The 15,000-nt window shown below is 39.0% G+C and overlaps 1 protein-coding gene across 4 annotated transcripts in view; it reads left to right on the forward strand.

The window, feature by feature from the left end:
• LOC137983855 (dedicator of cytokinesis protein 9-like) overlaps positions 1-15,000 on the forward strand; it is a 22,871-nt gene that overhangs the window by 6,673 nt on the left and 1,198 nt on the right. The window contains exons 1-11 of one of the 4 annotated variants that reach the window (XM_068831026.1): positions 1-272; positions 2,942-3,016; positions 4,791-4,858; positions 5,213-5,305; positions 6,316-6,387; positions 6,957-7,021; positions 7,840-8,497; positions 9,481-9,686; positions 10,956-11,016; positions 11,752-11,798; positions 12,717-15,000. The exon at positions 1-272 is cut by the window's left edge and continues 30 nt beyond it; the exon at positions 12,717-15,000 is cut by the window's right edge and continues 1,198 nt beyond it. In XM_068831026.1, coding sequence (XP_068687127.1) covers positions 8,441-8,497; positions 9,481-9,686; positions 10,956-11,016; positions 11,752-11,798; positions 12,717-12,804 — 459 coding nt within the window. In that variant the 5' untranslated portion in view covers positions 1-272; positions 2,942-3,016; positions 4,791-4,858; ... (2 more) ...; positions 6,957-7,021; positions 7,840-8,440 and the 3' untranslated portion in view covers positions 12,805-15,000. The remainder of the gene's footprint in view (positions 273-2,941; positions 3,017-4,790; positions 4,859-5,212; positions 5,306-6,315; positions 6,388-6,956; positions 7,022-7,839; positions 8,498-9,480; positions 9,687-10,955; positions 11,017-11,751; positions 11,799-12,716) is intronic. The other 3 variants (XM_068831027.1, XM_068831028.1, XM_068831029.1) reach the window with 3 other exon arrangements.

Genomic DNA, 15,000 nt, shown 5'->3' on the forward strand with positions numbered 1-15,000 from the left:
CTGTATTGTTCGTTTGCGACGCTAGTCGCAGTGCCGAAGTGCCGATAGAGTGAATTGAGTAGGTGCCGCAGTGCCTTAGTCGACTTAACGTTAAATTGAGCTGAGTAGACTGGCTAGTGCCGCGGTCCTTGCCTCATACACGACTGCGGCACAACTCGCGAAGGTCACAAAGCGTTCGACTGGTTCGATGGTCGTTTGAGGGCTTCGACGAAACTGATCCAACCAGCGTATACTTATATATAGGGGGATACTTTTGTTTGTTTGTTTTGCAGGTACGTTTAGAAAGTGAATTAAGGAAACTTGTTTGCGTAAAAATATGGGATGGAATGAATCTTACTAGTATGCAAATTTTTAGGTCAGTTATTTTAATTACCGGATATGTCTGTTACTCCTGAACCAAAACAGTTAAATTTCAATGACACGTTCCATTTTACCTACAGTAGTTCCAGTAAACCTTAAAGACTCGAATTGTTCAGTGAATAAATCGAGATTAGCGTGTGTGATTTCAATATACCTCTCCTCCGCTTTGGTGGTCAAAGGTCGACTTTTGTTGACAACAGCATGTTGAAATTGGGCCTCAAAAATCCTCCGTTTCATTTACCCAAAAATTTTATTGAATTTAATTGCAGCAGAAACATTGCTTATTCCGATGAATATCGTCCCGTTTGAGAAAGCCATGTACCAGGATGCTTTTTTGACAGTCGAATTTCGTACAAATTTGGCACTCTGTAATCAATGTAAAAACGGTTAAGTTTTAAAATTTGGTCAAAAATTCCAGTTTGGGTATATTGTATCGTTAACAGTGCTAAAGGGTGAAGGAATTACTCTAGTTGTGCCATGTTGTTTTGAATTTCAAGTTACTCATTCGTTATTTCAAAAATAGCGATTCAAACGAGCAACATTTTGGAGTCGTTTTCACTCGCTCACAAGACCCCATACCGAAAAAGTCGCCCTCCAGGTAAAATAATTATCGAAACAAGCTAAAACATATTTGGCAAGATTTCCGCACAGGTCCCTACTTCATTATGCATACACTCCTTTGTTTCAAGAAAACAATAGCGATAACAATAGACGTCCTTTGGGACTGTGGCGCTTTGTTCTTTCTTTAAGTCTATATGGACTTAAAAAAAGTCAGTCGAACTTCTGTCTGAAATACGGAAAATCGAACAGTTTTTCCTGCAATTTCGGCACTTTTCCTGCACTTTTACCCATTTTTCAGTTTCAGAATAAGCGCAAGAAGTGGAGTTTCAAGCAATCGTTGTAATAGGGTTCAGATTCGCAAACATAACAAACAAACCAAATAAAAGTACTGTCATAAGAAATTTAATGGCTACCTGCTCTTTTTATCGTGAAATTGCTCTTCCTGTCTGCTTAAAAATTCGCCGAGACACTGCAAAGTGTATATTTTCTTCCTTTCCTGTATTTAGGATCACGAACGGTGCATTTAGAGGGATTTTACGATTTATCGCTCTTTGTAGAGATCGGCAATATACTCAATGATACTTCCAAGTAAATAGCTTTGGTAGAGATCCATGGATGTTCCCCTACGAGGCATACTTCGTTTCACTCCCCATCATGTCTTTTCAATGCCCTGCTGTGGGCTCGTTTGTCTGGGTCGACGAAGTTTAGGCGATGGTTAACTGCGGTGAGATGATGTTAGCTCCTGTCTTGTAGGCAGTTGTAAACTTTCCGGCCACAGGTAGCTAGGGCTAATATTTTTTCAAGGATAGTTTACGGTCAGAAAATTAATATGTGTTCTGGCGGATTGAAGACTATCCATTGCAGTTTTTTCTTGAGCATCGCGAAACAGATCCATCTCCCGATGCGGCACTTTGTCTTTGCCAACTGACTGTGTTTTCACACAGGTTTTGGATACGGAAGACGAAAGTAAATTGTTTTCTTTGCACCACTCTATGCACAACTATGGAAAGGCTATAAAGCAGGGACAATTTCCAAATGATCAAATTTTCCATTGCTGTGACCCTTTTACTTCGGTAGCCATCTTGATTATTACGAAGACACAAGTTTGCTTCAAAAGAAGGGAAATATGAAACGATTTTAATTGCAATGAAATCGTGCATGAAAGTTTCCCATGAAAGATGCACCAATCAGACTTTAAGCGTGGTATACTCTTCCACGCAGTGAACTTATAAGTGTGCTGCACGCACGGGGCATGAAGGAAAAGCAGGTCACAGTTCACAGCAATACTGGAAAACCTAAAACTATCACATGGACTAACTTTAAGCCTAAACAGTGCCTTTAGTCGTAATTAGGGTTACGGTTAGCATTATTAAAGGGATGGGTTGTTTCAAGAGTAGTAAAACAGGGATCTCTTAACGGTGACCTACAAGTGTAAGTTCGACTGTAGGTGCTGGGCGCGGCACATGTATATAATTACGTATCATTGTTATGTAAATAGTCAGCCAGAATTCAAAATAAATATCATTTTCAAGGTGTGAATTAGCAACTTGACACGTTAGCTCAGTGGTAAAGAACAGGGACAAGTAATCCAGAGGTTTACAGTGGGTCGGAGTTCAAGGCAAGCTGCGAGTGACATATCATGGGATAAAATGGCAGAAAAAGCCGAGCGGGGTCTGGAAATGAGAACAAGACGAAAGGGAAAGCTGAGACAAAAACGAGTAACGGTGTGGGCGATGAAGGGAAAGACTCGGAAGAGAGAGAGGGAGGGAGAGAAAAGATGAGATCCGTTTTTATTCATCCCGTAAGTACAAATTACCCATGTATATATTCGGTTCTCTTGGGTATACGTATTGTTCTACAAAACAATAGCGCGAATGAATAATTAATTTATTCTGCATGCATAATGAAGTAGGGACCTGTATGGAAATCATTCCACATATTTTTCTAAAAATGGTTTTGGTAGTACTTTATTGTGACAAAGTTTGGCAATTTTCGATTTTTTTATCTTGCACGGTCTTAGGTGAAAATTGCTGAGAGGCGCTCTTAAGGGAAAAGGACAAATATGTGACCACTTGCCAGGAAGCTCTATCGATAGGTAATCACAAAAAACCTTGGGAGATTAACATTTTAGTCACAAAAAACACAAAATTTGCAGTAATTCCGAAAGAAAAAAACATTTTGCAAATAATTTCCTTTTTACAAGAAAACAAATAATTATTAAATTATTATAATGAGCTATATCTTATGGTAGCTTCTTAACATTTTGCAAAATTCATGGCATCTGACAGGATGCGGCGATGCAGATCTGCATAATTCCCTAAACTCCGCATCCTCCACATAATTACGATATTTTCTGCATAAAACAGAAGAAATGCCAGATATTAGCGATAAAGCAGCTGCTTACCACCCTCACAAACACAAAAGCCAAAGAGATTGACTATTTTGAAACGCTTAATTATTTTCCTGAACATTGAAGAAAACACGCCATTTCATTCGCAAGATGAAAGTTCGTAAGCAGTTTCTACGCATTTTTTGGCATTGAGCCTGGACTCTAGTTAAACTGTTTTTATAACATACCCTAGGCTCGAAATTTTTAAAAAAGATGCAACAAGGTATGAAAATTTAACTGCAAGTTATAGTAACAAATTAACTTGATCATTTGTAAAAGTAGGGAGAATCATTGCGATGAAGTTGTACAAAACAAAATAGGAGCCCGCAATACGTATGTGTAAAAAACCGCTGAGAATGGTGAATGCTCGAAGGTTTTATGGATCGTGGTTCAGCCACAACACAATTTTGCACCATATCTCCAAATTGAAACAAAATTCATGACGAGAAACAATTGTTTAAATTTCCGCATAATCCGGTGTAATTTCGGCATAATCAACGCATGTTCACGCATAATATGGCCAAAAATTTCCGCATAATCTTTAAATTTTTTCCGCATCCTATCAGAAGCCCTGAAAATTTGAGACCGAAAACTAGAAGGTTATATGGCAGTAACCTTAAGCAGTCAAAAAATATGTCCCCTCCATTAAGCCACTGACTCCTGGCAGATTTTACCCTGTCTTTAAACCCCAACAGATTTTACTTATCAACTGGCCTGGTGGTCAGTGGGTTACAGTGTCTTGTCTTCCAGCGCTGGGGCACTAGATAATTGCAGACACTGAAAACCGAAGATCAACAGGTTAATTCAAATCAAATTGTATCGGATCCAGACTGCTGAGAAGTTGAAGTTACCAAAATCATTCTAAATATTAAACATTTTGTTTGTTCCTTTGCATTGAGTGCTGAATTAAGTCACCTACATGTATTTTCCTCCTGTAAATACTTTAGCCTCATTTATTACACTATCACAGTTCCTGCTAAACTCTAGTTCACTGCAATTTACAATTCACTCATGATAACATGCCAATCAAACAAGACGTATTTCGTGACAAAATTGCAGAGAAGTTCAAAATTATGATACCAAACTTACTCAGGATACTAGTAAACATCTTGTTTATCCATTAGTACAAGTCACCCATTCTACATGTACCTCTGTAAATACTGTATATATAGCCTCATTTAGTACCACTTACTGAGTTATCCATCGAAGTGTAAATTAAGAAATGGTTGTATAGACTTTCTCCAGTATAAACCAACATGTTCCAGTCCTCTACTCATAGGGGGCGCCCTAATTGAAAGGGTATCCCAGTGCAAACTGCTGGGGGTCATAGTTTCTGATGACCTTTCATGGAACGCACCCCGCCGGAACGCACACTGTGACTAATTATATATGACAAAGCTACCAAGCGCCTGTACGGGTTGAGGATTCTTAAGAAAAGTGGACTTTCACCTTCTAACTTAATATCAGTACATTATTGCAGTATGATCCGCTCTGTGCTCGAATATGCATCCTCATGCAGTATGGGCGGCACTTCCAGCGTACTTACCGGTAAGTGGCCTTTTAGAACAAGTCCAGAGAAAAGCCCTGTACATAATAATTGTCTTCCCTGATCGTGGCTATAGCGACGCACTTCATATCGCTGACCTTGAACCTCTTAGCGGTAGGCGACAACAGGCATGCATGAATTACTTTGCCACGAACTGCCATGTGTCAGGAACACTTTAATAGTAGTCTCTTCCGGGTTCTGATGGTTTATTACCATGTTTATAATTTATGCTCATGCTCACAATCGTACCATGCCTCTAGTAGTGGCAAATGCAAAAGACTTAATGATTTTGTGACTGTCAAATTTCAAAATGTGTGTCGCGACCGCCCCCTGTAATTCAGTTGTTACTGCAATAGGATTGAATAAACGATTGATTGGTTCAAGAGACAGTATTCAACACTCGTCCAAGGATAAAACAGAGCAGAGAACACAGCCAGCTCATAAGAAAGGTACGTACCGTTACTACACTAACCAATTTAAAATCGATTACACATGTCAACTTAAATGAGTCATTGGTATCACCAGGTTCAAAATAAATTTGTGATGCGTCTCTGCTTTTTGAACAGAGAATCACAAAAATTATTATTTTCCTACATAAATTTCAGTCTTCTTGAACCACACATTGTCAAGTCCCTCATATGTTTGGTGCTAAATGGTATGATCATGCAGATTCATATACATGATAGACAAGAAGAGATTATAATTACTGTGATAAAATAATTTGGCAATTGCAGAATAAAAATTGCACCTCAAAATAGAAATGATGAGTATATACACATCAGCTACGTGTAGCTACAACGTACATGTATCTGTAATTATACCAACTCAACCTCTGTCAATGATCTGTATCAGTTGGAACCAGTGCATCCCGCAACAAGACACTATTTCAAAAAAAAGAAATAGAGTTCTGTTTCTGGAATGGTAAGGGCAAGAGAAAAGATACAAATGTAAAATACAGTAGTGTGCGGGTCACTCAGTCTGTCATATTTATTATTTCACTCGTCTATTGAAAGCTCTCGAGAAATGAAGATACTGAAATGTGGAGGCAGACTCTCTGAACGGTGAAAAGCCTGTCAAGGAACATTAACCATTAAAGAGAAGAACAGATATTTGTTTATGTGCACAATACATTGAAGCATAAAGTCTACAAAATTTAATACCTATTTCACCTTCAAATGCATAACATTTCAAATTCCCTTTTCTGTGAATCTTCCAATTTACTCATTACTTGAATGTGTTACATGTGAACCTAGGCAGTTACTGGTACTAGCTTTCAAATACATGTAACTGGTTCTTGGTTAACCCAATTTATTAAGTACTATGACTCACCAGTGCGAACATTGCAGATTGTTCACATTACTAATTAACAACAATATATCACTTTTAATCTGTTCCCCTGTGGCAGCCCCAATGCATTTTACTGAGTTAATGACATTAATTTTTTCCTCAATCCACCCAGCACTGATCACTTCTGATCAACGGGATGATGAAACAACGTCACAGAAAAAATCAAAAGAATCTCCAGCTGCAGGTGAGTCATACATGTACATTGTAACTGACTCAGGTTCTCATCAAGGATTGTTATTTTAGACGAGGGGTTTGCTCATTGTGCACCAAAATCAAAAAGTAAGGAAATTTATATATTTGACAAGAAACAAGAATTAAGAAACCACCATGAAAACCACACTGAAGACTGCATATACAGTAAATGAGCTGATCTGCTCCATTTCAGTTCAACATAATATATTGTAATTAATTGTAAAAAGGTTTCCTTTACCAGGGCATCAAGTACAGTACTATATCATGCGCACCTCCAAAACAGTCTATTAAAAACAGCCTGCACTCTTGCTAACAGCATTTATCTTTTGTAAGGGCTGCAGTCTCTAATCTCAAGACAAGTATTATTTCTGCGTATACATGTACATGTAGCATTACTATCAAACTCCCTGGTAACGGACATGCCAAACTCTTTTTCACTATGATTTGTAACCTCTATAAAACTGTGACAAATAATTAACAGTTTAGTAAACTTGCGCCTTTTTTTTTTTTTAATATGCAACAAGGTTGTATAATTTACTCTTTTTTCTGAATTATATATAGCTGGGATGAAGTATAGTACAACAGACCAAATTCTGAGAAGGCGATAGAACAGTCAACATCAAGAGGTTAGTGCAGATTTTTCACAAAAACACAAATTCCTGACAACAAATAGATAATGCAGGTTCTTTTTGTCCACTTTAATGTAAATTGTACACTTCTTTTTGTATCTGCTGTTTGACTGGTAATGATATACAGTGTAGCTTAAACAAAACTACATGTAACAAGGAGTTTGTGATATCAAGCCAAATTTATTTTTATAAAATAATTAGGATAGTACGTGCAATCTCATTTTTCAATAGCTGTGTTTAGATGAGAATGACAAGAAGAGATTAATTACTGTGATAAAATAATTTGGCAATTGCAGAATAAAAATTGCACTTCAAAATAGAAATTATGAGTACAAATCAGCTAGCTACAGCGTACACGTAGCTGTAATTATACCAACTCAACCTCAATGATCTGTATCAGTTGGAACCTGCATCCTGCAACAAGACGTATGCTCCTCGGCCACGTTGTTATCTGATTAATTCATAATCGGTAAGCTTCAATAAAACAAAAGGGTACTTTTAAGAAACAAATGAAACGGAAAATAATTATTACTCAATGCATTCTCTACTGAAATTATTTGCTGTGAAAGTAATAATTATGTTCACTGTTGACAGATGTAGCACAGGTTGGCGTTTCAAACACAAATAAACACCATTTCCTTCGTTTTAAACACCTTGGGTTTCAAACAGTTTCAAACGCATTTCAAACAGTTTCAAACGTGTTTCAAACGCATTTCAAACACAAACATACTCAAAACGCTTTTCGGTTAAGCATTCCTTTTCACCTGGACGGTCACTTATGATTATTAATTTTTGTCTTTGTTACATCTTTTCAGGGGGTAAAAGGACGAATGTATGGTTTTGAGCTTCACATCCAAGACAAACTGTACAGTTTGGTTGCTGACAGCCAGTCTGAAATGGACTCATGGATAACAGCATTGTGTAAAGTTATGGGAATTGATATGGACACCGGTGCAAAGACTTCACCTTTCAGTGTGATTGGCAAATTAAAAGGGCCAAAACTCCATCAGTCTTTGCGAGAAAGTCTTAAGGGTAGTAAGCATCCAGAACTTCTTGAATTTTCCAAAGAAACAGAGGTGTTGAATGCAAAGAGAAGGAAGGATGGAAGAAAGAAACTCTTTTCTCTTGTCCATGACTTGGATAATAATGGTACCTGTGTAAATTATGATGATGCGAGGATTGACGCAGAAGTGTTTCGGGAACATTTTGGTATGCGTGTGGTGGTGGAATGTGAGGATCTCAAGTTTCCTTTGTTGAGAACTGTAGCCAATGGAAATGAAGTTAACATTGAACCATTTTTTATTTCTATTTCGTTGGTTGATGCCAAAAAGGGAATCAAAATTTCAGAGGATTTTCATTGTGATCTCAATGGTGCATCTACAATAGACATGCTTCGAGGGTCAGACCTGATTGAGAATGGTCATGCAAATGGCAATGTTAAGTCAGGAGGTGGAGTACAGCTGTCCCAGGAAGGTAATAAATTGAAATAAAATGGGGGATCAGGAAATGGGAATTCAAGACACCCTAGCATACTGTAATAATTATTAGGGCATGCATACACGGCCATTAAAGTTAATAGTTGCTGCACTGCAGCTACAGCAGCTGTACCAACTGATTTCAAGAACAGGTGGAGGACCTCTTGTGCATATTTTACATGTATATGTCAGCACTTACAGGGTGTACATGTGTGTTGCCCCTGCTCTCACTTGTTAGAAATCAGACAGAATAATGCAGCTCATGTTGATTTCTTGTATGTTGCTTGCATCGTAAACGTTAATTTGCACTTGTATATACAATGCGTTCATGTAAGCCTAGTTTTCATATGTCGGTAAAATCCCAGACGATCTGGGATTTCACAGTCCCAGATTTTGCTGACACATCAGAAAATCGCCAGATGCTTGTCCTAGATTCTCCCGATAGTGACTTTGGTGGAAAATGGAAAGTGCGCCTTTGTCCCTGAAAGTACAAATTCATATGTCAGGAATGATCGCCGACGATCTCAAAAATCTGGGACACGTAGGGAAAATAGAAACGCTTTCTATTTTCCCGATTCGTCCCCAACCATCCCAGAATTATCGAGGATGTCTGCGATTTACATGTATGGTTTTCATTAGTCGGCAAAATCGGGGATGCTTGGGAAACTGCGAAATCCCCAATCGTCTGAGATTTTCCTGACATATGAAAGCTAGGCTTAAGTGTTGTGCCTACATGTAAATTTATGGACCAGTGCTTGTCTTACGGGAAATTGGGCTTTTAACCCATTTATCCCTGAAGCGTCTCTCATTGACAACTAAAATTAATCGTCTGGCTTAAGACAGAGTAAAATCTGTATTTGTCTTGACAACTCAAACAATGAAACTTCAAGAGTCTGTAAATTTACCAACACAATATAGCAGCATCTAACGTGATCAAATAAAAATTAATGAGGTGTTTCTGTGTTATTGATATTTGATTAGGCAATAATCTCCACAACTGATCCCAACCAAGAGGTTTATTTGGTGGTCAGAATAGAGAAAGTCTTACAGGGCAGTATCGGTTCCTGTGTTGAAGCATACCTCAAGTCTGGAGACACCAAAAAAGCTTCACAGAAAGCACACAAACTAGCTGAAATCTGCTGCAAGAGCCTTGGACTATATGGCATGCCATTCGGATGGACTGCGAGGTGAGTCTATATCTACATCTACGTTAATTTTATTAAGTTGGTAAAATTCATTACAGACATCACTCCAACTCTGAAGTACAATGTAGGTGGCTCTTTCGTTAGAACATCAAACTTACTAGTGCAGGAAGTTGTGGGTTGTCAACTCTAGGCAAACCGACACTTGGTGTCTCTAAATAACTGATGAGAAATAACTTCATTATTTTTGTTATCACAACCAAAAATAGCCAGATCTTCTCGTCCTTTTGGTTAAGAGGGTTAGCTAATATACACAAATTGAGCTGAATCAACTATTCGGTAAAGGTGACATGATCATCAGAAGTCAGGTCATACAACTTTACAATGTACAACTGTATTTTAGTCAAATACCTTATCAATGAAGCATAGAACATTACTGTATTAATTTTTAGCGCTACTTATGACCAGAAGGTATACGTTGGCACTGTTCAAGGTTTTTGTTCTGTTTTTGTTTGGTAAGATGGATTGTCAACGGCATTAAACATTATAAGTAAACGTGACTCAGCTTGTGTATTTTGGACATGTATGAAGGCTGGATAGAGGGTTGTCCAATATTTTAAGGAGCAAGGGTGGCACAGTCGGTTGGTGCATGAGGTCCTGAGTTCGATCCCCGGATCTCACATCCTTGTTTCGACTTCTTTCCTTTCAGTGTAGCCTAAGTAGCTTTAAATACCGTTAAAACAGAGCACTGATGGAAAGAGGGGGGTAAAATGAGCGCACTGTCGGCTTCCTGGGAGAATACTCTCTAGAGAGTAAAGGAACTTCCGACGTTAAATAAGGTGTACCTTTACCTTTACCTTATGCACGAACTGAGTCATATCGGATAAGGGACTTTTCTTTTGAACGGGAAAGGGATTTTAGGAAGAAGAGGTGAATTTTCAATTCAGTGTCTCAACCTTTTTGCCACTGCTTGCAGCTACCAAATTTGCCCTCTTTTGTTTTGATTAGTAGCTGAGTCATGTTATGTCCCATTTTGCTATCCTGAGTATTTTCAAATGTTCTCAGGGTTAACATACACTAACAAGGATGGAATTAACCATTAAGTTTTGGTTTTGAATCGCATTCTCACCTAAAGTTCAATTTTCTATCCAAAGAAAGGAAAATGATGGGCACTTATTTTGCTTAAGTAGGTGTCCCTTTTGTTGTTTGTTGCTGCTTTTGTTGAAAACCTACTAGAAGGGCGTGGTCCCTGACTTCAGTATTCTTAAAATGCATAAAATTTTCTTGTTTTTTTGTTTTGCTTTCTTTTTTTAGACCATTGTTCAATACTGAGGGGGGACTGGACAGCAGTGAGATTTCATCAATTTACAAACAGGTTTGTTGTTTCTGTTGTTTGAATGAATACCTTTATTCCTCATTCACTTCTTTCAGAATACATGTATGCATGTACAACTGTAACAGGAAAACTTCTATTGAGCAACTGCTATCTTGCCCACACAAGTTGCCCCTTTTCTTGCACTTAAAGAAAGAACATGAAGTGACCCTGTGACCAAAGTATCAATTCGTATTTTTCTTTGGATTTCAAAACTATGTTAACTAAGCACTAAGTGAGCAAACTTTTAAGCCTTGATTTCAAAAAGAGACCTGATTATTTTAACTGGAATTTTGCTATTTAATGGTCTGCCATTACTAAATTTACTTACGTTCTTGAGAGAGCTGTGTCGAGGAGGAAAATGACGTCAAAGGCTCTCTAGTTTAATAATGCAATGCCTCATGTGTATGCCAGAGAATTAAAATGCAACACTGGAGTTTTGGACTTTCAGACTTTAAAACTTGCGTTTTGCATGTATATGATAAGCTGCATTCGCACGCTGAGATTTTAAGCTACAGAGTGAGCCTCTGACGTCACTTTTTCCTGGATCCAACCCTCTGAGGTCCAATTGATCAGTTTTGAACATGGGTAATGGTGGAAATTGAAATCCAAAACTTACGCTCAGAGTAAATGGCCATAGTAATTGTTCAGATTCTCTCATGGACAGAGGATGAAGCGGCTTTGAATGTATTTTAGGGTTCCTTTGATCCTTAAATTTAGGCTTTTTTTGTTTTGCAGGACAGTGATGATGAAATGATTAAACTGCTGACAAATTACAGTGTCACGTAAGTTTAGAGCCATTGTGACCAGAAATTAATGACAGAAAGAATAGTTATCAAAATGAGAGTGGAAAGATTTGATTAAACTGGAATTAATTGTTGCTTTCTTTATTTTCGTTTGGGTGTTTCTCATTTTGTCTCTGCTCTCTCTTTTCATTTTGTCACGTTTGTTTTGGAATTTTAAGAGCAGTATTTACAGTGATGTTAGTAACTAATAGATTCCAATGTTTCCGTGAGTCAGTTCAGTAATACATGTAAAACATGCATGAATAACACACTCGACTATCGCCTTGTGTGCCATTCTTTTTGTTCTTTCTACATTTTGTTGTTATCTGTGATTTATTATGGAAAAGATACATGTGGCAACTGCGACATCATCATTGGAATCTATTCGTTTTATATAATAAAGAATTAAACATTTTTGATGATGACATCAACTGTGTCTGTCCCCCAGAAGAACAAATCAAAATGCATGCATTATAGACCTTATTATATAAATTGTAATGAAAGACTGGAGACAGCTGGGACATCAACTGGGAGAGTTTCTTGCAACCATTTTCAGCATGGCTGTTGTCCCAGACTATCAACTAAAAAAAACAAAGGGACATCATTTCAGGGTTCGTGCTACTCCTTGAAGTGCTTGAAAAGCCGTGGAATTTAATTTTGGACTTCAAGGGCACTTGAAAAGCCCTTGAAAAATGTTATTTCTGGCGTATGAGCCTGCGAAGGAGCCAGAAATAAATATTTCGACGGCACGAGATACAACAGGGCCTGGGTTCCAGGCTGGGTGCACCATGGGTAGCCATATCGGGGGTATATAAAGCCGCGTATAACACGTGTACGTCATCTAGGCTACGAAACCAACCTCTCCTTGGTTTTTTCTTTTACGTTCCTGTTGTTTGTCTTCTGCGTTATGTCCGTCAGCAAAGACGAAGTGTCCGATCTCATTCGCGACTATAACAAGCAGTTAATGGACTCGTTCAAAGACTCGTTAGCACAAAGCGTTGGTTAAATCAAGCGCTCCAACGAAGATTCGGCCGAGCAGCAGATGAAAGCAATCAAGAAACTCAAGTACGACAAACCACATAAGCTCAAGAAGAAGGCCAATAAAGACCAGTTTAGCTTTAACGGTAAGCTAGCGGAAAATATTGGTACCGCCTAGTCTGCTGCGGAGATTTGTCAGCTAGAGAAAGTAAAGTCGGATCTCGTGAACGATCCTCGTCCGTTGGAACCCCGCCGTCGACCTCAAGTTCGCAGTTTCAACATCAACCTCTTATGTTGAACGTTCCTGGTTTCCCTTCTCGTCGACCCAATACCGGCTCCTGTTTTGCCTGTGAAAAGCCAGGTCATTGGCGCTCCTGTTGCCCGACGATGGCCAAGCAAACTTCACATCCTCCTAAATGACTAGCCGACCAAGGACAACAATCAGGTGCAATCTTTTCCAATTTTCTTTGTAGTGATATGTTTTTTGTGGCGGAACGCCGTAATTCAGATCAGCAGTGTCTCGATGTCACATCAGTTTTTTCTGATGTCACCCCCCTAGTTTTAGCCGCGGTTTAGGACTCTTAGAGTACTGTTGATATTTTTGTTCAACCTTCAGTTCGGGGCAGATTTTTCAAGTTTATCGATTTTCGGCGTACTTTGCCAGCTTCTCAGTTCATTTTGAATGTTATTAGCCAAGGTTACTAAATTCCGTTCTTCCAGCTACCCACGCCCTTTTACAAAGTCAACAATGCTTCCGCACGTAGTAACAATTCTTTTGTTACCGTAGCTCTTAATGAGCTTGTTAGTCTCAACCTCATCGAAGAAATGTTTTGTGCTCCAGATATTATTAACCCGCTTTCTGTTTCGATCCAACGCTCCGGCAAACAAAGGCTTATCCTGGATCTTAGGCACGTTAACACTTTTATCTTCAAACAAAAATTCAACTGCGAGGACCTGTCTGTGGCTACTCAAGTTTTTGACAAGGGTTTTTATTTATTCAAATTTGTTCTCTAGTCCGGGTACCATCGCATCGAAATTTTCCCCGATCACTGGTAATTCCTTGCGTTCGCCTGCGATTTCGGCACAGGGATTTTTAGGTATTTTCAATTTTGTGTTTCAGAGCCACGGCCGCTGGAAGTCCGTTCAAGCCAGAGACACCTATGTGGATGATGACCTTGATCAAAGGCTTTCAGTTTCCAAGTCTCTCGGGCTCTAGGAGTTTCCATTCGTTATTTCGCCCAATACTTTGTCTCTCTACGTACTTTTAAGGTTGGTACTCGCCAAGCCGTCCCAAAATAAACTTATTTGCCTTTACATTTTGTCTGTTGATGTTGTGTAGTGGAGTCTAAATATGTTATTTCTGGCGTATGAGCCTGCGAAGGAGCCAGAAATAAATATTTCCACGGCACGAGATACAACAGGGCCTGGGTTCCAGGCTGGGTGCACCATGGGTAGCCATATCGGGGGTATATAAAGCCGCGTATAACACGTGTACGTCATCTAGGCTTCGAAACCAACCTCTCCTTGGTTTTTTCTTTAATTTTTGTTTTTTGCTTTTGTCTTATGTCCTCCTTTGGAGCAGGCTATTCTCGATTACATTGTAAAGTCCCGTAGGAAGGGCTTTGAGCTTGAGCCTTGGTTCCTACCCAGATTTCCTGCACATTTTTCCCCACAGGGGTTTTTTCTGGCAGGTTTTTTCTGGCCTCCGTTCAAACCGCATTTGCTTTGTTAGCGGTTGCTCAGCTCTACTATTTTTTTTTGTACTTTAGGTTTATATTGTATTTTACTTATATTGTACGTCGGAGTTGAAGATCCCCAGCCTAACTGGCAGCCTGACTGGCACAAAGCTTGAGAGCTTATATGGCGATGTAGGCAGAGATGGCCTGTTTATATTATCACGGTTTAATGTAACGTCGGGATTGATGTTCCCCAGCCTAACTGGCACAAAGCTTATAATGTGAGCTTATATGGGGATGTAGGCCAAGATGGCCTGTTTATATTATCACGGTTTAATGTAACGTCGGAATTGATGTTCCCCAGCCTAACTGGCAGCCTAACTGGCACAAAGCTTATAATGTGAGCTTATATGGGGATGTAGGCCAGGATGGCCTGTTTATATTATCACGGTTTTATGTAACGTCGGAATTGATGTTCCCCAGCCTAACTGGCAGCCTAGCTTGCACAAAGCTTATAATGTGAGCTTATATGTGGATGTAGGCCAAGA

Source organism: Montipora foliosa, chromosome 13 (genome assembly GCF_036669935.1).
Source record: "Montipora foliosa isolate CH-2021 chromosome 13, ASM3666993v2, whole genome shotgun sequence".
In the NCBI taxonomy this organism is placed as follows: domain Eukaryota; kingdom Metazoa; phylum Cnidaria; class Anthozoa; order Scleractinia; family Acroporidae; genus Montipora; species Montipora foliosa.